This window comes from Astyanax mexicanus, chromosome 24 (assembly GCF_023375975.1).
Source record: "Astyanax mexicanus isolate ESR-SI-001 chromosome 24, AstMex3_surface, whole genome shotgun sequence".
Lineage (NCBI taxonomy): Eukaryota > Metazoa > Chordata > Actinopteri > Characiformes > Acestrorhamphidae > Astyanax > Astyanax mexicanus.
Window position 1 is genome coordinate 3,289,381 of NC_064431.1, and position 22,207 is coordinate 3,311,587.

General features: G+C 36.3%; 2 protein-coding genes across 2 annotated transcripts in view; both read right to left on the reverse strand.

Annotated features, from left to right (window-relative positions):
• Nucleotides 1–17,687, reverse strand: part of arhgef3 (Rho guanine nucleotide exchange factor (GEF) 3) — a 136,339-nt gene extending 118,652 nt beyond the window's left edge. Inside the window, exon 1 of the mRNA XM_022682227.2 lies at nucleotides 17,416–17,687. Coding sequence (XP_022537948.1) covers nucleotides 17,416–17,450 — 35 coding nt within the window. The 5' untranslated portion in view covers nucleotides 17,451–17,687. The remainder of the gene's footprint in view (nucleotides 1–17,415) is intronic.
• Nucleotides 17,688–19,888: 2,201 nt separating this feature from the next.
• The window catches only part of il17rd (interleukin 17 receptor D), a 54,310-nt gene continuing 51,991 nt past the window's right edge, over nucleotides 19,889–22,207 (reverse strand). The window contains exon 13 of the mRNA XM_007251478.3: nucleotides 19,889–21,009. Coding sequence (XP_007251540.3) covers nucleotides 20,891–21,009 — 119 coding nt within the window. The 3' untranslated portion in view covers nucleotides 19,889–20,890. The remainder of the gene's footprint in view (nucleotides 21,010–22,207) is intronic.

Here is a 22,207-nt window from a genome sequence, read left to right on the forward strand (position 1 = left end):
ATCCACATCATCACACACATATACAACACATTACACACATCTGCACTGAGGAGTAAATCAGCATAAAGTTATCCAAAAGCAGTGTGTAAGACTGGTGGAGGAGAACATGATGCCAAGATGCATGAAAACTGTGATTAAAAACAAACAGGGTTTTTCCACCAAATATTGATTTCTGAACTCCTAAAACTTTATGAATAAGAACTTATTTATATGTTCTAAATAAATGCTCTAAATGACAATATTTTTAAAATAAAACAATGTTCATTTTACTCAAACATAAACCTATAAATAGTAAAATCAGAGAAACTGATTCAGACACTGATTTTTTTTCAGAGCTTTATGTCCTCTTAGATCTCTACAGATGATCTCTGCCTCCCTCTACTGGCACACTGTAGATATGCACATATTATTATATGAGTATCATATGAGTATTAATAAATAATGCAAATTTTAATAGGGATTAGGGGTGAATGATATGGCTCTAAAATAATATCACGATATTTAGAGAGTATAGAGCGAGGGATGAGTATTCAGTGTCTGGAGGAGTATCTACTGAGAGAAATAAAAACCCTGTCTGATCTCATGACACAGAGATGACCCCCGCATCCACACCTGCTCACAGCATCAGGGGTAGAGTCATACTGTCGCCCTCTCTCTCTCTCTGTCTGTCTGTCTGTCTCTGTATCTCTCTCTCAGTGTTTCTATCTGAGTCTTTGTTTTACTCTGTCTCTCTGTATTTCTATCACTGTCTCTTTCTCTCTCTTTTGTCTTTGTCTCTCGCTGTGTTTCTCTTTCTCAGTGTCTCTCTCACTCTGTCTCTCTGAGTCTGTCTCTCTGTCTCTGTTTCTTACTCTCTTTCTCACTCTGTCTCTCTCCTGAGTCTCTGTCTGTCTCTTTGTCTTCCTCTTAATTGATGGGTCTCTCTCTCACTCTGTCTGACTCTATTTCTCTCTCTGAGTCTGTCTCTCTCTCTCTCTCTGAGTCTCTCTCTCACTCAAATTCAAATTCAAATTCAAAGTTGCTTTATTAGCATGACAAATTTTCACATTTGTATTGCCAAAGCTGTGATTAACAAATATATATATATTCCTGACAAAATTTAACATAAGATAACTGTAAATTACTGTAAAGGTAGATAACTGTAAAGGTAAATTTGAACATAAGTTTAAGTAAACAATTAAATTAATTATTATAAGAAAAAAAAAAAAAAAAAAAACACATATGATTTATAATAAAGAATAATAGAGCTTGTAGTTCTGTACAGCAGTGTATCTGTGGTCACTCACTGTCCCTCAGGCCTGGACGTACTGCGCTGCCAGAGTGCAGCACTCACTGTGTTCCCCCAGCAGGTAGGGGAGTTTTTCTGGATCAGGGATGTTTTTAAATGCAGGTAATTTGTGGGTGAATTTGGTGTAGAATTGGGTTCTAATCTGGGAATATTTGGGACGTTCTGTAAGGAAGTGCAGCTCTGTCTCTGGTCTGTTCAGTGGGCAGTGTGGGCACACTCTCTGCTCTTTGGGCAGCCAGGATTTCTTGTGCCTGCCCGTCTCTATGCCCGTCTCTCTCTCTGAGTCTGTCTCTCTCTCTCTTTTTCTCTCTCACTCTGTCTCTCTCTGAGTCTGTCTCTCTCTCTCTTTTTCTCTCTCACTCTGTCTCTCTGAGTCTGTCTCTCTCTCTTTTTTTCTCTCTTTCTCACTCTGTCTCTCTCCTGAGTCTCTGTCTGTCTCTTTGTCTTCCTCTTAATTGCTGGGTCTCTCTCTCACTCTGTCTGACTATATCTCTCTCTTTTTCTCTCTCACTCTGTCTCTCTCTTTTTCTCTCTCACTCTGTCTCTCTTTGAGTCTCAGTCTCTCTCTCTCTTTCTCTCTCTAGCTGTCTCTCTTGCTCTCTTTCTCTGTCTTTCTCTCTCTTTGAGTCTTTCTTTCTCTGTCTCTGTCTCTCGTTCTCTCTGTTTCAGTTCAGTTCAACAGTGTCTTATTGGCATGAATTATTATTGGCATAAAAAGCAACATTATTGTCAAAGCATATAACAGAAAACATAAAAGCAATATTACATAAATACAGACAATAACAGAACTTGGGTTATTTACATGATTAACAATTATTATTAATGATAATTATAATTTACAATAAAAGGTAAGGACTTTATAAATGTTTAATAATAAGGAATAAATCAGTAATATTATAAATTAGTCTCAGTCTCTCTCTCTCTCTCTCTCTCTCTCTCTCTCTCTGTGGATCTGTTGTTGTTTAAATGACAGTAATAAAGGAAAATGATGAAAGGCAGCAGCAGAGAAACAGCAGCAGTGATAAATAACCTCCGCAGACGATGACAGTGAGTCTGAAGGCTTTATAAGCGTGTGATGCCCGCGTGTGATTTTTTTGTGTTTTCCCTGAAGCAGAAGTGACGTCTCCTTTCTGGAAGTTAAGAGAGAATGAATATAGGCTCTGTATGAGTGTGGAAGTGAAAATTAGGCTGTTTGTGTGCGTTTAGACGACCCATAGGCTTCTCTGTGGAGCACAATGTGAAATGGGATTAACCCTTTGTGGCCTGTGCTTTTTGTAGTTTTTTATTTTATTTTAAAACATATGATTTAAATAATACAGTAAACCTTATTGAAACAACATGTATACTGGCATTTGAGGATAAGGAACTGGAATGCTGTTCTGGGAATGTGTTTGTCCTTCTAGCTTTTGTATCCAGGAAAAGTTGTAATATTACATAAAAATGTAATATCCTTAATAAATAACATCAGATCAAGTGTAGTTTAAACATGGTAAGTCATGGTATAAAGCACACTATAACCACCATTTTTACTAAAATGTTATATTGTTGTTTGACCAAGATTGAGGCAAAATGCGCTGCGTCACGTCTCTTTCGCAAATATATCCATCAAAAAAACCTCAGTTCAGTTAAATATACTTAAGATGAGTAAGGACATGAAAGGTTAATCAAAAAATATATATCAAATATAAAGGATTTCATGTTTTGGTTTGTTGTTTTTTTATGATTTGAAAATTAAACCAATGTCAGTTAGTCAGAACATTTATTCATTGTAGTGTTAAAGACAGTGATCAGCTGGCATATATGGATACTGCTGAACATGTTCCAGTCTGGTTATATTCTACTGTCAGCAACTAGTGGGAGGCGCCCTTTTGAGGGGGTTTCTGATAACAGTGTTGTTGTACTTTCCTGCATTGACCATCACAGGTGTGTCTAGGGGCCCCAGGCCAGCTTGGGGCCACAGGCAATTGCTTGGGGCAATTGCTTGGTTTGCCTGTCCTGTTGCAATGGGTCTGTGGAGCAGTAGAACTGTGTTCTCTGTAATAATGGTGTTTAATTCAATAATTTTGGGAGAATTCAGTTGAGGAGAAGAAATTAGCAGCAATCAAATCCTCACAGCAATGCTCCAGAATATAGTAGAAAGCATTCCATGTGGATATCACAATAGTTTTGTCCATACAGTGTAATTTGCGCTGGGAAGTGAACGAGAGTGAGCTAATCTGGGTGGACTTTGTGAAAAAGTATTCTGTAAATACGTTTGGATGTGTGTGTGTGTGTGTGTGTGTGTGTGTGCACAGGTCCATCCCCTACACCGTCTCACGGGATCAGCTGCTCACTCTTTCCAACTACATCAATGTTCCACTCAAAAGAAAAGGAAGCCTGGGCCCACACACACACCCACCCACCCACACACACACCCACACGCTTGTCTGACCTCTATCCAACAGACTGACTAACATGCTCGCGATGCACAACTAGCCATTACATCACACAGCCTGATCCTTGATGCCCCACTACTGACTCTTTACAGCACATTTCATACATCCTATACATTCACACTCCAGAACACTACTGACACTTTACTCAAATACAATATTCAATATTTGCACAGGTTTATATTCAGTATTGTTGTGTCTGCTGATACCTGCTATCTCTTATACTTTATATTATTTATTCTGTATTACTGCACTACCTCCTATCTACAGAGGAGTTACTCTCATACTTTGTATATTTTTTATATTTATATATTCTTGTATATATTATTTGACCACTGTGGTTGTTGAGATACTTATCTAAAGTTACAGCATTTATTATTTTTATTTATATCTTATAAGATAAAGTTCATTTTTAAGCCTCAATTAGCATTTTATATTATATTTCTTATTGTGCTTTCTTACTGTACCACCCCTATTATTATTAGGGGTGTCGTGATCCTCTAAATCCTCGATTTGATTTGATTTCTGATTTTAGGGTCACGATTCGATTCTCAGTTTTATTTTTATTTTTTGTATTTTTTTTTTTTTACAGCAGAGATGCCTATGCCAGTATATATAAGTGATGTAAAGTGATACAAGTGATCTGTACAACACCACATTTAAATAATTTAATTAAGATATATATTAGGGGTGGGAATCGTTTACTATCTCACGATTCGATTCGATTCCGATTTTGGGGGCCACGATTCGATTCAAAATCGATTTTTGATTCAAAACGATTTGAATTATAAAAATTTCTGCTTCTGGCTTATGAATCTTATTGAAAAAAAACCCTCCATAATATACACTGGTCCTGGAGCAGGTAATGTGTTACAAAAACAATAAAATGTGCAGGAATGTGGGTCCTCAGTGACAGAGGAATCACTGGGATATCACAATGACGTTAATGAACAATAAATAAATAATAAATAACACTGCTTTATTACCAGGCTACTAGCGGTGGTGTGTAGGTGACGCTGCTGGGCTGATGTGATGATAGCAGTGGAGCGCTAAAGTTCAGGAGCAGCTGCTGATTAACTAGTTAATTTAAGGTCGTTGTATTTCTTCAGAAAGGGGGCAGGAGGTGGAGAAATTAATTCATATGGTCCATTCCTTAATTCCTCTGTGATGAGGAGCTGAAATTAGCTCTGATTAGCTTATTGTATTTTTCCGTTCCGCCTTAAATGCTGCAGCCCGCTGCCACCTGTAGCGTTATTTAAGGTGGAACTGGAATGTTAGCTAGTTAGCTAGCTAACAGTTACTGAAACTAACTACTAGCGATCTTTTTTATGCTTGTTATGAAGCATTCTGCCATAAAACATTGAAACTACACGTTAATCTAATGTAATATAGTGCTTGTTCTGCCATCTTACCGGTGATTCTCAAACACCTACGCTCTGTGTGTGTCTGGAAGATCTCCGTTTGAAAGGACAAGCGCTATCCCCAGGGTTGCCAGGTCCAACAAAAATACCCAGCCCAAAATCAGTCTAAAACCCGCCCCTCAGAATCGATTTTGGGACATTTTAAATCGATTCTGAATCGTAGTAAATGAGAATCAAGATTCTTATGTGAATCGATTTTTTGGCACACCTCTAATATATATGTAATGCCATCTAGTGGCTATTTTGGGTAGCAGCAGTGTGCCACTATCAAAACAGCAATGTGCAACATAAAATAAATAATAAAAAAATACAGGAGCAGTAAAGAAAAACTTGAAAATATAAAAATAACAGTTGTTTTGTCTAGCCTCAAATATGTTAATAGTTTTGGTACCTTAAGGATCATCTTTCTCTCAGATAAAGTTAATAATATATCTTTATTAAAGAAAAAAAAATTCATACTCAGGGACCGAAAAAGTCTTAAAGTCTTATTTTTCATGTTTATCTGTTATAGTAGGATAGAGTTCAGTTTGTTAAGGCTCTAATTGTTCTATTATTTTTTACATGACTGTTCCTGTATTTTTTTTATTATTTATTTTGTTATGTTGCACATTGCTGTTTCAATAGTGCACACTGCTGCTACAAAAAAAAAACACTAGATGGCATTACATATATATCTTAATTAAATTATTTAATTTTGACCATTAGTGCCTAATGTGGTGTATTACAGATCACTTGTATCACTTTGCATCACTTATATCAAGCCCACCTTTTGAAATAAGATATTGTAAATTTGATGAATCAAACCAATGACTATAGACTAATCTAAAACTGGCATAGGCCTCTCTGCTGTAAAAAAAAAAAAGAAAAAAGAAAATCGAGAATCGAATCGAATCGTGACCCTAAAATCAGAAATAAGATCGAATCGAGGATTTAGAGAATCGTGACACCACTAGTTTCTATTGGTCCATTCATAATACAATATTCACACAATCACAAAGCCTAGAGCAGCTGAAACTGGCGCTTGCACTGACTGAAGACTTTATTATAAACACACAGTTGTTTGTGTACAGTTATAGACTGTAGCCTCCCTTTGGCTCTTCCTCAATTATCAGTTTCTGACCACAGAGCCGCCCTTGGCTGGGTATTTCAGGGCGGTGGACACTGACGTGGAAAAACCCAGTAACTCCACTGTGCCTGACACACTTGTACCACACTTACACCAGAGCACTACCTCGTCAGTATCACTGCTATGCTGAGAATGGACTAGCCTCCAAGTAATAATATATGGTCAACAGCGGACCAGTGACCTGAAGCTGACCAACAATGAATGGGGTCAAGGGTGACTGAGAAATTATGCAGGACAACTGGAGAGCTACAGTCTGTAACTGTACACTCCCTACATATATATATATATATATATATATATATATATATATATATATATATATATATATATATATATATATATATATTGGCTGTGGAAAACACAGGAGCTCCACTGACTGATTAAAACCTAGACAACAGTCAATCATCATAGGAGTTCATTCCTATCGGCGCTCCCAGAGCTTGTACACTCCCACTCATTAAACATACACATGCAGACACACTGCAGATCACAAACCCAACTTTAACTTAAGAATAAACAGAATAAAGAGAAAAATAAAATTACTGTTCCCTTAAATGAGCTGCTGTTGTATCTTCACAGTGTGAACGAACAGGTCAGTATCTGTCTCTACCACACCCATGATTAATTAAGAGAATTAGTACATTGACAGGTGTGCTACAGATCACTAAAATAGGGCCACAAATCTTTTAAATTGAAAGTATCGAGTAGTATTTCCAAGTTGAGAGGAAATAAATATTATAATTAATGGTATCAGTGTCTTGGCAAGGACATCCACAAAATATGTATCTGATAATATATTCTAAATCTATTCTAAAACCTTAAAATGGTCTAGTAGGCTTGTGTTTGTTGGATGGAATTGCACACAGAATTTTTCACACAGCAATTTCTTTACATTAACCTGTATTAAAAGTACTCTTGCTCATGCTCTATGCAATTACACATTCTCACCAGTGAGGTCTCCAAATCCCCAAATCCATAAACTATACAAACTGTCCCTTTAAATGCAATAAATAAAACCTTAAAACCTTAAAAATAATGTTTTACAGTAATTAGTCCTTTATCAGTTACAGGAGGCAAATATCTGCCCTCTGGTGCCCACAGCTACACACCCATTTAATAATAGCCCTTTATCAGTGTATAAAGTCTCGCTTAATTGCCTCAGTGCGCAGAACATACTGCTATCTAAGCTTTACTGATGGTATCTACTCTGTTTTACATACACTGCTCAAACATTTCTCACAAGCTTAAAATAAAGGTGCTTATGGTTCACAGCCAATGAAAACCAAATGGTCAGTGTCTCAGAAAATCTGAATATTATACAAGACCAATTGGTACTTTTGGCAGTGTGGGCAGTGTGCCAAATCCTGCTGGAAAATGAAATCTGCATCTCCATAAAATTGTCAGCAGAGGAAAGCATGAATGGCTGTATGATTTTCCATGAAAACAAAACTGCATTTATTTGCAGAAAAGGTGAAATGGTCAAATTAACGAAAAAGGTGCAGAGCTTTCAGACCTGCTCTAAACTAGTTCATATTCATATTCAAGTTTTAAGAGTTCAGAAATCTATATTTGGTGGAATAACCCTGGTGGTTTTTAATCACAGTTTTTTCATGCATCTTGGCATCATGTTCTCCTCCACCAGTCTTACACACTGCTTTTGGATAACTTTATGCTGCTTTACTCCTGGTGCAAAAATTCAAGCAGTTCAGTTTGGTTTGGTTTGATGGCTTGCGATCATCCATCTTCCTCTTGATTATATATTCCGGAGGAAGAAAGACCATGCTGATTGACAAACATCACTAGCATCACCAAGCTGGTCCATTAGAATAACAAGCATAATGGAGATATACTGTATTAAACCAGCATGAAAAGCACAAGCACACTATACAAGCTGTTTGTGTGCATTTGCACATCCGTGTCAGCATTTAGAAAGTGGTGTCCACAATATATGGACATGTTAATGTAGCTTTGCAGCTTTAGCGCAGAATCAAAGAGCCGACAGGTTTCCAAATTGCAGCATTAAAGCTAACAAGCTAACACCAATCTGCTAACACACTGGAAGGTGAAGTACAATAAACACAAGGCCTGTAAAAATCATGACGTCTGCAATCAACCGATCTGCTCTGACCTGGACTAACATTCAGACACTTCTGACACGATCAGAGTCCAACAGTCATGTCATGCATATTTCATAACTCAGCTATTTGCTCTGGCTCGGCCTGTTTTACAGCGAGTCGTTCCAGCCTGACCGCTTCTCCTCGGCTATCAGCTCTAATCAGGTCTCAGAGGGCCTGAGCGTTCTGGAGCCGAACACACGCACAGCCCCGCAGACCTCACCCAGATAACAGGGCCAAGTAGGCGAAAACCCACCTGTCCAGTTTACGACAGGCGTCTCTATCACAGCTGAGCGACTGTGAGCTCCACAGACCCTGTGCTGAACAACAGCTGCTGCAGACGGACCAGCGGAGAGAGAACACAGCTCACACGGGTCATCTGAGACAGCTGGAGCTCCAGAATTAGAGAAACGCTGCATCACAGATTCGCCTTTACAGAGTTTAGAGTAGAGACTCATTAAGATTCATTATGTGGAGGTGTAAAGTTAATGAATTAGTGAAAGGAAAGAAATGGGTTCATTTTGTAATTTTAGAACCAAAAAGGGAGAGGAAAGCAGGAAACAAACAATTGAAAAAAATGTATGTAATTATGGTTTTCAAACCATTGTTTCTTAAATTCCTTCTGTGCGTTCAGAAGCAGAAACAATTTTTTTGTTTTTTCCGAGACAGAGTACCAACTCATTTATCTAATAATATACTAATCGAACCCTTTTAACAAATATCCATATTCCATCAGTTATTTTCTTTACTACTGTTAATACTACTAAGTTATTTTACATTAAGTACCTTCATGAATGAATAAATGCAAAAAAGTGATATCCTTTAAACATGTTTGTACCACTTTAAAATAAGACTACCTTTATAAAGGGTTTATAAATAGTTTACAATGAGTTTATTAATGGTTACTAATTAGGTTGTAAATGCCTTAAAAATCATTAATAATCAGTTATAACACATACGTAGAAAGGGCAACAATGACCTGTTGTTTGCCAAATAGTGAACCCACAGCCATCTATACTGTTGCCCTTTCTACGTATGTGTTATAACTGATTATTAATGATTTATAAACCCTTTCTAAAGGTAGTCTTATTTTAAAGTGGTACCGACGTGTCTTTATCTGTTTTTTCTAAATGAGAGTAAAAATGAATAACCAACATATTTTTATTACAAAAGGGAGCTGATATATGATTATTTGATGGAAGGGCTCAATTATATTTAATAAAAAAAAAAATGGTTGTTTTTTTATTTCTTTGGTCTTCTCAACAGGTCACATGAGTACATTTATTCTTTTCCCAGATTGCCTCTTTACTTACTTTAAAAGGTACAGACAGTAAAACTGTCCTATACATTCAGAATTTAAAAAAATGTATTATTGTGTTTTATTGTCCATTTACTCACACCTTTTTCGTAGCTACTGTTGCTTTATAATGATCTCTGTCTTTTGTGATATGTATTTTTTAAATTGCCTTTTGAAATATTTCTTTTATTTTAAAGCTGGATCAGAACTGCTATTAAAATGTCAATGTAAAAGGTAAATTCAAAAATGTGTTAAAATCCATTAGTGAGCTGGAAACTACATTATATTTAGAATTTTAGAAGGTATAGAATTAATATTTATATTTTTTTGGCATATGTGGCCTCATCTTTGGAATTATATTAAAAGTCTATGTTAAACAGTCCTATCTGTTCTCCTGTCTTAAAAATGTTGTGAAAATGCATTGCCAATTTATTTACAGTTAGTGACCACTGTTGCAATCTATTTATTTCTCAATGTCTTTTCTGATAAGTGTTTTTATAGATTTTTATAATCAATTTATTACAACGTATTCTCTTTTCTATATAAGAACACCCTATATAAACTATATAAACATTTTTACTGTTTTAAGCTGGTCTGAAACTGCTATTTAACAAGTGCAATGTCATTCTTTTAGGACAAAAAAACAAAAATGAAAATTTGAGAGTATTTCAGAATATAAACTGAATCAGGAATCGAATTTAATCTGGTTAAAAAAATTCCCCACAGAGGCTCCTCAGTCATTGGTCAGAGCTCTGACAGTCAGTCGAAGGTCTAACATGGAAAAAGCGTGTAACACAGATGCATTATTGATCAGGCTCAGCCGGATGTGCAGTTACATTTTCAGCTCTTTTCACAGCCGCTGGTAAACCGAGTGAGAGAGTCACTAGTTACCGGCAATCTAAGAGAACAACAAGCCGAACTGCGTGATCAACCAGCTGCAGCCAAGAGCCGTAACCCAATCTGCAACAGCAGAGCTCCAGAACAACTTAATTCCCAACTGTTCCAATAGCATCCTGAAGAATTCTGTTAGCTGTGTCAGAGTAAAGAATCTGATATTGTGTTTATTGTGTATTGTGTGTACAGCAATAAATTAACTGTATTAATAAAGTTTTCCTGATTAACAGCTGTAGTAAAAGGCTCTCAGAGGCTACGTTTGGGTAGTGTACCTCCTGATGAGAGATCTTTGATAGATTAGATTGATTAGAGAGCAAACAGCTTTTTTTGTATTCCCGTGCCGTTTTTCATTGATTATTATCATTATTATTATCATGGGCTGTATACAGCTTTGGGGAAAAAAATAAACCACCGAAAAATTATAAGTTTCTTTGATTTTACCAAATTAGAATATAATCAAGAGGAAGAAGGATGATCACAAACCATCAAACCACCAAACTGATCTGCTTGAATTTTTGCACCAGGAGTAAAGCAGCATAAAGTTATCCAAAAGCAGTGTGTAAGACTGGTGGAGGAGAACATGATGATTATTTCACCAAATATTGATTTCTGAACTCTTAAATCTCTTTATGAATATGAACTTGTTTTCTTTGCATTATTTGAGGTTTAAAAGTAAATTAATGCAAATAAATGCTCTAAATGACAATATTTATATTTGGAATTTGGGAGAAATGTTGTCTGTAGTTTATATAATAAAACAACAATGTTCATTTTACTCAAACATAAACCTATAAATAGCAAAATCAGCTAAACTGATTTAGAAAATGAAGTGGTCTCAATATTACAGTGCAATTACACTCATCTTGGCATCATGTTCTCCTCCACCAGTCTTACACACTGCTTTTGGATAACTTTATGCTGCTTTACTCCTGGTGCAAAAATTCAAGCAGTTCAGCTTGGTGGTTTGATGGTTTGTGATCATCCATCTTCCTCTTGATTATATTCCAGAGCTTTTCAATTTGGTAAAATAAAAGAAACTATATCGTTCAGCCCTAATCATAGCGTGCCAATTCGTGAGAATATTCAGTCTCTATGCTAATTCCTAACTCTAACTTCAAAACAAGCCCAGATTGGGACCAAAATCGTTCCCACCCCCGATTAACCTCAAGACCAGGCTTCATCTGGCCTCCAGAACCGTATTCCACATCCCTAAATACAGCTCTAAACTTCAGTCCACATGTATCAGCCCCCAGTCCACAGCTCAGCTGTGTGTGTTTGTTCAGGAGCAGCTTTGCTTGCACTTTCCTATGGGAAACCTCCCGACCTCTCTGGGCCCGAAGCACACTCGCATTTTCACATCCTTCTGAGCGCTGTAGTGAAAGCAGGTTCTGCTTTTCTAATTTCTAATGGTCAGACATTGTTTTGAACTAATATATGCAGTTATCTGGAAGTTTCAGGTGTTGCCCAGCACCAACACTTCTGATTATTAATGTTATTAAGCTGGTTTTGGAAGAAAAGGGAGTTTATTTGCCCATTCCCCTAAAGCACGTTTCTGTTTCCTGTCAGCATTCTGTAATTGTTTCTCTTCTCAAAAATAGGAAATTCTGGAAATTACCACAGTTTGTTGTGGCTTTCATTTTCAGAGTTTCTGTTTTTAAAGAAAGGTCACCTGTGCTTTACATTTTGAACAGATAAAAATAATGAAATGGAGAATGCTTTGTAGATGGAGGTAGAGTAAGCTAGGTAGCATGAATAAGTGAGAGGCAGAGTAGGGTAGAGTGAGGCAGAGCGAGGTCGAGAGAGGTAGAGTTAGGTAGTATAAGATAGAGAGAGGTAGAGTTAGGTAGTATAAGATAGAGAGAGGTAGAGTTAGGTAGTATGAGATAAGATAGAGAGAGGTAGAGAGAGGTAGAGTTAGGTAGTATAAGATAGACAGAGGTAGAGAGAGGTAGAGTTAGGTAGTATAAGATAAGATAGAGAGAGGTAGAGAGAGGTAGAGTTAGGTAGTATGAGATAAGATAGACAGAGGTAGAGAGAGGTAGAGTTAGGTAGTATAAGATAAGATAGAGAGAGGTAGAGAGAGGTAGAGTTAGGTAGTATAAGATAAGATAGAGAGAGGTAGAGAGAGGTAGAGTTAGGTAGTATAAGATAGAGAGAGGTAGAGTTAGGTAGTATAAGATAAGATAGAGAGAGGTAGAGAGAGTTGGAGTTAGGTAGTATAAGATAGAGAGAGGTAGAGAGAGTTGGAGTTAGGTAGTATAAGATAGACAGAGGTAGAGAGAGGTAGAGTTAGGTAGTATAAGATAAGATAGAGAGAGGTAGAGAGAGGTAGAGTTAGGTAGTATAAGATAGAGAGAGGTAGAGAGAGGTAGAGTTAGGTAGTATGAGATAGAGAGAGAGGTAGAGCAAAGTAGAAAGAGGTAGAGCGAGATATAGTATGAGGTAGAGTGAGGTAGAGTAAGGTAGAGAGAGGAAGAGCGAGGTGGAGTTAAGTAGTATGAGGTAGGGAGTGGTAGTATAAGTGAGGTAGACAGAGGTAGAGTGAGGTAAAGGGAAGTAGAGCGAGGTAGAGAGAGTTGGAGTTAGGTAGTAAGAAGTAGAGAGAGGTAGAGCAGGATAGAGAGAGGTAGAGAGAGGCAGAGTTAGGTAGTATAAGGCAGAAAGAGGTATAGTGAGTTAGAGCGAAGAAGTGCAAGGTAGAGAGAGGTAGAGTGAGGTAGAAAGAGGTAGAGAGGTGAAGAAAGAGGTAGAGAGAGGTAAAGTGAAGTAGAGTGAGGTAGAGGTCCTCAGTGAATGAACACACCAAACTACGTCTTAGTCTGAAACAAATGAGTGCAGCCAAATTCCTAATGTAAAATACAATCTTAATTTATCATATTTCACATTGATATCAGGATATCCAACAGCTGTATCGTACACAGATTTTTTCCGTCCACATCGTACACCCAATTACATACAGCGATAGTATCAAACCAACCCTATGAGAGCAACGCAGGAAACACAGCCATCGGCAGAATTGGCCCGCGGGGAGCCTGGGCTACAGTGCCCCCATGAAAGGGCCAGAGAAAACCTCACTAATCCCAACAAGGAAGACTGGAGCGGGGATCAGGCCTCGCTCAGAGTCCGAGCAGCTCCCCAGTCTCGCCCAGGCAAATGCTTATTCTGCACACATTCAGCGGGGATTAGAGGCGGGATTAGGACCCGGCACGCTCCAGCGCCCCTCTTCCCTCCGCTTGGCCTGACCAGCCAAAAAATATGACCTGCCAGCTCAGGCACACGGGCCAAAAACCATCACACACTGAGAGAAAATAGACTAAAACAGAGATTCCAAAACACTGGACTGCATACCTGTGGTGTTTTTCCAGCTCTAACACACCTGATCCATCTGATCAACTAACTAAACCAACTACACACACTGTCTTCCAATACCTGGTGCCTGGAATTCAGTACAGTAGTCTTAATTCAGTTAGAACACCAAAAAAAAAGATGTACATTATGGATACTTATGCACTGAATTGCACCTCAATATCTTTCAGCCATTCAGATGGGTACCAACATAAATACACTGTGTTATTTCCTGCCCCAGCCCTAAACCCATACATCACTCAGTGCCCCCCTCAAAATACCCCTCCCATTTTTTAGCCTTTTTCAAATTTGAGCTGAAGGTGGAGTCATAGTGTTAACATCTGTACAACATTGGAGGCAGCCATCATCCCTATTTTCGAGATCATTACAGAGACTAGACTATGATTCTGTATAAAACAGAAATCATGTAATTAAAATAATAATAAAGCAGGTCTCAAGATTACCTAATAAATACGACACAGTCTAACTTTACAGAGTAAAGTTTAAATTAAATTAATTATTATAATGATATATCAAGGTATTTTTGTGATATCAATATTCTTGGCGATATAAAAAAAAACATAGATTTTTTTTAAGGATTTAAGGATTTAAGAATTTATAGATTCGAGGAAACTTTATTGTCATTCGCACCACATGTGGTACTTGAGGTGGAACCCAAAAGAGCAATTATTAAAAATGATAAAAAAATCAAGAATAAAACAGATAACATAAATAAACATACAGAAACAGGAAGTAAACAGGAAGTAGGAAATAGCAGCAATATGAAATCCAGTAAAAGTGGAAAAGTGCATTAGTGCAAGTTTTCTAGATAACATAAATACATATACAGAAACAGGAAGTAAACAGGAAGTAGGAAAATAGCAGCAATATGAAATCCAGTAAAAGTGCAAAAGTGCATAAGTGCTAGTTTTCTGTAGCAGCATGGATGAGTATGAATGAAAAGCAGCAATATGATAAAGCTAATTAATTTTACAATTAATTTAAATTTAAGTTTAACAATATACTCCTGCAACAAAGTGAGTATAATTAATTAAGTTTTACTTAGTATAAATACAGTATTTAATAAAACCAGACCCTGATTTTGCACAAAATGATGATGTTGTAGGAAAATTGTGAAAAAAAAGTGAAAAATATGCAAAACGATATTTAGTGCATGCTTAAAAATGAAAAAACAATAATTAAAAATAAAAATACACTAACAAAAACTACTCAGCCACAAAAACTGCTATGTTCTGGCTTAATGATGTTTGGCTTAAATCTTCATTCTCTACAGCAGAACATTTGTACAGACATGCGACTCTATGCCGCTATGTTGTTGCACAGGCCGGGTCACAGCACCTGCTGATAAAGCAACAGGTGAACAACCGGCCCCCATAGCCGTCCCCGATCCCTCATCTGTCCTCAAAGCTTAGAGGCTCATATCTACAGACACCAATCTGCTGTTTGAACCGGAGCAGAGCATCGAGACATCTGCTGTCATATCTAAATATAAGGGAGGGTCATTTTATTTCATGTATCTGTGGTTACAGCTGCTGCGCTGAACCGTCGCAGATGCAGCCTAATCATAGAGAGCAGCCCGAAGGAGCTTAAAGAGCTTCAGCAGCCTGAAACCAAAACACACTGAGGAACCAGAGGAAGCAGAGACATGCCTGCAACAAAACCTGCTATCAGCACAGCTTCGAAAGATGATGGTGGAACTGAAACATCACAAGTCTTTTCTTCGCTGAGCCCCTGAGCTGAGCTCTCATCAGTACAGCAGTTCACACACAGCAGCATTCCTCACCGAGATGCTATGTTTGCCTCATAAAGGCCATGACTTAAAGCCCAAACATCTGACCTGAACATAACAGCAGCACAGTGCAGGCGTAAAAACAGCATAACAGTTCCTTAATGTAGAGAACACACTCTCTTCTCAGACAAGAGAAAAGCTGATGATTTAGATTGTGTCCATTATTTTATCGAACATTTATAAATATTTGCACGATCCGATATATTGTCCCAGAAGAAGATCATTTTTACGTCACTAAAAAAATAATTACGATTTATGATATACCGTCTCTCACGGGTGCCAAACACAGAACAGACAAGCGGGAACACCAAACATACAATTAATTAAATAAGGGGTCAGGCTTATAAGAATAGTCAGGGACAGGCATAGTCAATAACTAAATGGCAGCATAAACATACCAGACATACCAGAGTGATCAGGCAATGAGGTCATACACAGGATAATCAAAACAGGGCAAAAAATGACAAAAATACAAAAATAGGTCAATACTGAAAACTACCGAAAAAAAGGAAAAAGAGTAGCTTAAATAACAAAAAAAATGTGAGGTAGAACAGCTATGAAATAGATTCAACATCAGGTGAGGATAGAGTGAAAACTGAAAACAGGGGCTATTTATACTACGAGTACAGTGAGTGTGAGTAATCTCAGAAGCACGGCGAGCCAGAACACCGATATGTCACGTGATCTGGCACATCCGGAGGGATGAGCACTGGTCCATCTTGGGAAATGGAGTTTTTCGTTTTTTTTGAGAGAGCGAGAGCTAGAGTCAGTGGCAGGCAGACTGAGAGTGACAGGACTGAAACTATACCAGAAACAATCCTCAGATGGACCAACATGTGATCCAGCTTGTTAACACCCAAATATCAAGTGGTTCTTTTAGTGTAACACGATCCAAAGAACCTACTTTGTGGTATCAGCAGATACAGAAACCAGCTCAGTTGTTAAAATGATACCTGCTGTGTACTTGGGGGCATCTCAAAAATACATTTGACTATCATTGAAAGGTTAGTTTATTTCAGTAATACAGTTAAAAAAAGTGAAACTCATATATTATACAGATGTATTAAACACAGAGTGATCTATTTTAAGTGTTTAATTATTTTATTGTTGATGATTATTTATGGCTTACAGCCAATGAAAACCCAAGAAATCAGTGTCTCAGAAAATTAGAATATTATATAAGACCAATTGGTACTTTTGGCAGTGTGGGCAGTGTGCCAAGTCCTGCTGGAAAATGAAATCCACATCTCTATAAAAACACTGGAAAAACACTGCACTGACTTTGGACTCCAAACCATCACTGATTGGTGGAAACTTCACACTAGACCTCGAGCAGTTTGGACTGTGTGTCTCTCCACTCTTCCTCCAGACTCTGATCCCTTGATTTACTTTAAATGAAATGTAAAATTTACTGATGGTCAGTGATGGATTTCATTTTCCAGCAGGACTTGGCACACTGATTTTTGGGTTTTTATTGGCTGCAATCCATAATCATCAACAATAAAATAAAAAAACGCTTAAAATAGATCACTCTGTGTTTAATACATCTATATAATGCGTTTCACATTTTGAACTGAATTACTGAAATAAAGTAACTTTCCAATGCTATTCTATTTTTTCTATAGTTTTTTTAGATGCACTAGTATATAAATAAATATATATAAATAAATAAATGGTGTATATCTTACCCGGGCACTTCATTACTTCCGACAGCAGTTTGCATGGAACCAGAACTGTCGACCTTCCAGCTCAAACAGAGAAAAACACCCTTAAAAACAGGATTTCCAGTTCAGCTCTTCATTAAAGAGGAAAGTTCAGGGCTGGGAGTCAGTCCACCGGTTTCACAGCGCGAGCAGCAGCGGTAAATTATTAATTTTATTATTATAATCCCCGGTTTGTTTTACTGAAGTTTTATTATTCCTTTCTTTAGTGTTTCTTTAGTTCAGTGTCAGACTCCTCCACTGCTCCATTCACACAGCCTACATTGAGGGCGGGGACAAAGCCAGAGGCCACGCCCCTCACATGCGCTAACAGAACCGTTCAGCCACGCCTCGCTGATGCAGTAAGCCCCGCCCATGCCTAAAAAAATATAGCAGCTCCGTAAGCCACGCCCTTTGTAGTCTGTTTAATATTATACTGTAATATGTAAAATAAGAAAATATATTCTTAAAAAGCGCATAAAATTTACCCTTACTTTTGTATAAAATTATAATTTTATACAAATTATAATTACATAGTAAATAATTATATAGTAAATAATTAAGTAATTACATACATAAATAAATAAATAAATAAATGAATGAATGAATGAATTTATTAGGTTAAATGTCTATATTTATATAGAATTATAAAATAAGCCGAACGTCTATTACATAGAATATATATATATATATATATATATATATATATATATATATATATATATATATATATATATATATACTACATATATTCTATACTATATACAACACAATAATGTAGATTAAGTTAGTTACATCTGTAAGAGGGCCTTTTTTTTTGCTTTTTTAGCTTTTTTTCACTCAACTTTAATCATAAAAAACAAAGTTATATTCTTAAGTAAATAATTACATACATAAATAAATGAATTAATTAATTAATCAAGTCCAATATCTAAATTAGGAATTAGGAATAGGAAAATAACTGTAATCTGTATACTTAGTAGTTTATATACACATTGTTTTGTATATCCAGTTCTAGTCAATAGTTTAAAGACACCTTTACGCTCAATGTTTTTTTTTTTTTTTTAGTTCTCAATGTAATTTATTTTCTACATTGTAGATTAATATTAAAGAAATAAAAACAATTAAGGGACACATGTGGAACTATTGTTCAGCACCTCACTATAATATAGTAAGAGATATAAGGTGTGTCCAAATATATATATATATATATATATATATATATATATATATATATATATATATATATATATATATATATATATTTCAGATGTGTGCAGTAATGTATGCACAGTGTAGGTCAATGTGTATAAAAATGTATGTATATTATATTTACATAAGGTCTATAAGCCACGCCCTTGAATTTCCTATGTTTTCATGATGAGGTCATCACATAGCTGTTTTATAGACAATAAAATACTCACATGATTTTAACACAAACTATGTTACAGGAACCAATGCAAGTATGAGGAGTAAATATACACTGATCAGCCAAAACATTAAAACCATTAGATTCTATCTTTCCCAAGTTTAAGAACTGACCGTTCACTTGCTGCCCAATATGTAGATCAAACCCTTTGACGTGCCATTGTAAGCAGGTGGCTGCTTGATGATTACAACTTAACAAAAAAGATCTTAATGAAATTTAATGAACCTCTGCTGCCACCCAGTGGAAATGACTGCATATGTAATCTGTCAGTAAACTATGTGTTAAACAGGGTCCTAATGTAGGTCAATTCTTCAGTGTTCCTCAACTGGAAGTGTAATCTTACTTATTAAACTATAATTAATGTATTAAAGCAGACCAAGCATTGAACAATGTCCTATCCAGTGCTGTAAGATTTTGTGGGAAAGCAAAACAGCACTGACTTTGTACTTGATAATAAAACACAGTGGATCAACACCAGCAGATGACAGACATGTCTCTCCAAACCATCACTGATCATCAGTACATTTTACATTTCATTTCAAAATCAAGTTTTCAGCACTGTTTACCTCTGCTGACAACTTTTATAGAGATGCGGATTTCATTTTCCAGCAGGACTTGCCAAAAGTATCAATTGGTCTATATATATATTTTATATATTATATATATAAATATATATAATATTAAAAATTCTAAAACATTTTCTGATTTTTGAGTTTTCACTGGCTGTAAGCCATAATCATCAACAAGGAAATAAACACCCGAATAGATCACTCTGTGTTTAATACATCCATATAATATATGAGTTTCACATTTTTAACTGAATTACTGAAATAAAGTAGCTTTTCAATGAGAATTTTTTTTAATGCACTGGTACCCTAACCTTAATCTAAATAATACAAAGGAAGTCAATGTATAATGGTTTCATACTGGTAATGTAAATTAAATCTTATAATAAAAATAATAAAAATCGAACATTCTTCCAATACACAGTACTATTTAGGCCCAAAAAATGACAAACAAAAACATAAGCAGTTGGTCATAAACATTTTAGTTTATTATCACATAGTTCCTACATTAGAGTACTATAAAACAGTACAAAGTTCATATGTAATGTAGAAATCTCTAATATTAAAAAACAAAACTGTACAAAAAACACAAAAACTAGAAAAAGTAGAATTTTAACATATTGACAAAACTGTCAATCAGTTTCCTGCTCTTCCCTTTGTTCATGTAATTCATGTGATTTACGTATTAATTGTAATTCATCGCTCATTCAATATTCAATCCACGAGATTAAACACATTCTTGAAGTGAGTCCTTAGTACAACGTTACTGTAAAAAAAGGAGGAAAAAGGGTATTTTGCATATTTTGCATATTTGTTGGCACTGACTGAAGAATACAACAAAAAAATAGGGCAGAAATAACATTAATGTCTGTAATGTGAACCATCCATGAAGAACCAAATGTGAAACCATCGTTGAGAAAAGTTAAAAACCAATAAATAAAACAGTAATATAATTTTTTTTAAAAGCTCAATGATTTCCATACTTCCATATTCAACATAATAAACCGTAAACCAGCGTACAGCACGATGTCATAGATTCCAACGAGCCACAGAGTCCGACCATTGGAGGAAGTGGTGAACAGCACTTGGTTAATGGATGGATTGGATAAAATGGTTGTTTTGTGCTATGCTAACTGTCGTAACGCTTTAGTGCTAACACTACGAGAAAGAAGGCCGTGCTTAAAAACAGCACAGACGCTTTGGTTAAATAGCTTCCCCTCGCTGCATCCTCTCTTCAGCAGTCGCTTTCTCACCAAAGTCTCACCAAAGTCTCACCAAAGTCTCACCAAAGTCTCATCAAAGTCTCATCAAAGTCTCATCAAAGTCTCAGTCAACCAGCGTCTCCCCTGAGGAGAACCTGGAGGTCTCGGATGTGGATGGATGTTTTTGTAGGATGTACTGCGAGGGGTTTGTTGGCGAATAGAAACGTAGAGCAGTAAAGTGGCGATGCAAGTCCAGATAAAGGCCACTAGTTTGACGCTGCTTCTATTAGTCCTTCCATCTGCTCAGCATTGTGGTGGTGGAGCTCGGCTTTGCAGATGGTGGGGGTGCAGTGTAGAGAGCTGACAGCAGGGGGCTCCTCATCACCTAAAAACACAACAAGAAGAAAAGAAAGAAGAAAAGAAAAAGAAAGACAAGAAATAAAAAAAAGTGTCAATTTTAAAAGTGTAAAGTTTCTGGCTTGGGTCATAAACTAAAACCTAATTCATGCACAAGACATGCACATTAAGACAGAAAGTTGTGCTAGAAAATGTATTAGAATTAGAATTAATTCTGCTTATAATGAAATTCAAAGATCCGCACAACTTAATGCCATATATAATTGAAGAAGACGCTAAAATTCAGCAATAAACCAAGGTCACTACTTAATATACACACAACAACCAAGCAAACAGTACGGCAAAAAGGCAGACACAGCTAATTAATAAAAGCAGTTATCCAAAAGCAGTGTGTAAGACTGGTGGAAGGGGTGGGCGATATGGGCCTAAAATGGGCCTAAAATAATATCACAATATTTCATTGTATTTCTGTGACAACGAAACTCGCTACTGCTACAAAGTAAAAAAACATACATTTTATTATGGCATGCGATATGATATGGCACACACCCCTAACTGAGACATAAACAAATATGAATAATAAGAATTGTATCAGATTTTTGTAACAGAAGTCATTGATCCAGAATGTCATGATACTAATAATAATAATGCACTCCTCCAAATATCTCCATATATCCAGGATTAAAGTAAAATAAATGATACTGGACAGATATAATCTATAGTCTCCAGTAGATATATAATAGGAAATGAAAACAGTGTGAATTTTTTATCTTTTAATAAAAAGAGTAAAAAGAGAAAAAAAGCACTCTGATGTGATCATTATGGTACCATATTTCAGGGTATAATATCATTCACGATATTCAACAACTTTGGCGATATTACTGCATATGATACGATATGGCACATCCCTAACTGGTGGAGGAGTACATGATGCCAAGATGCATAAAAACTCTATTTAAAAACCAGGGTTATTAAACCAAATATTGATTTCTGAACTCTTTATATATATATGTATATATGCCATCCCCTCCCCTCCCAACTCCCAAAGAGCACCACTTTCAATTATAAAGGACAAATCGGTACCACTTTAAAATAAGACTACCTTTATAAAGGGTTTATAAATGGTTTACAATTAGTTTATTAATGGTGACTAATTAGGTTGTAAATGCCTTAAAATCATTAATAATCAGTTATAACACATACGTAGAAAGGGCAACAATATAGAT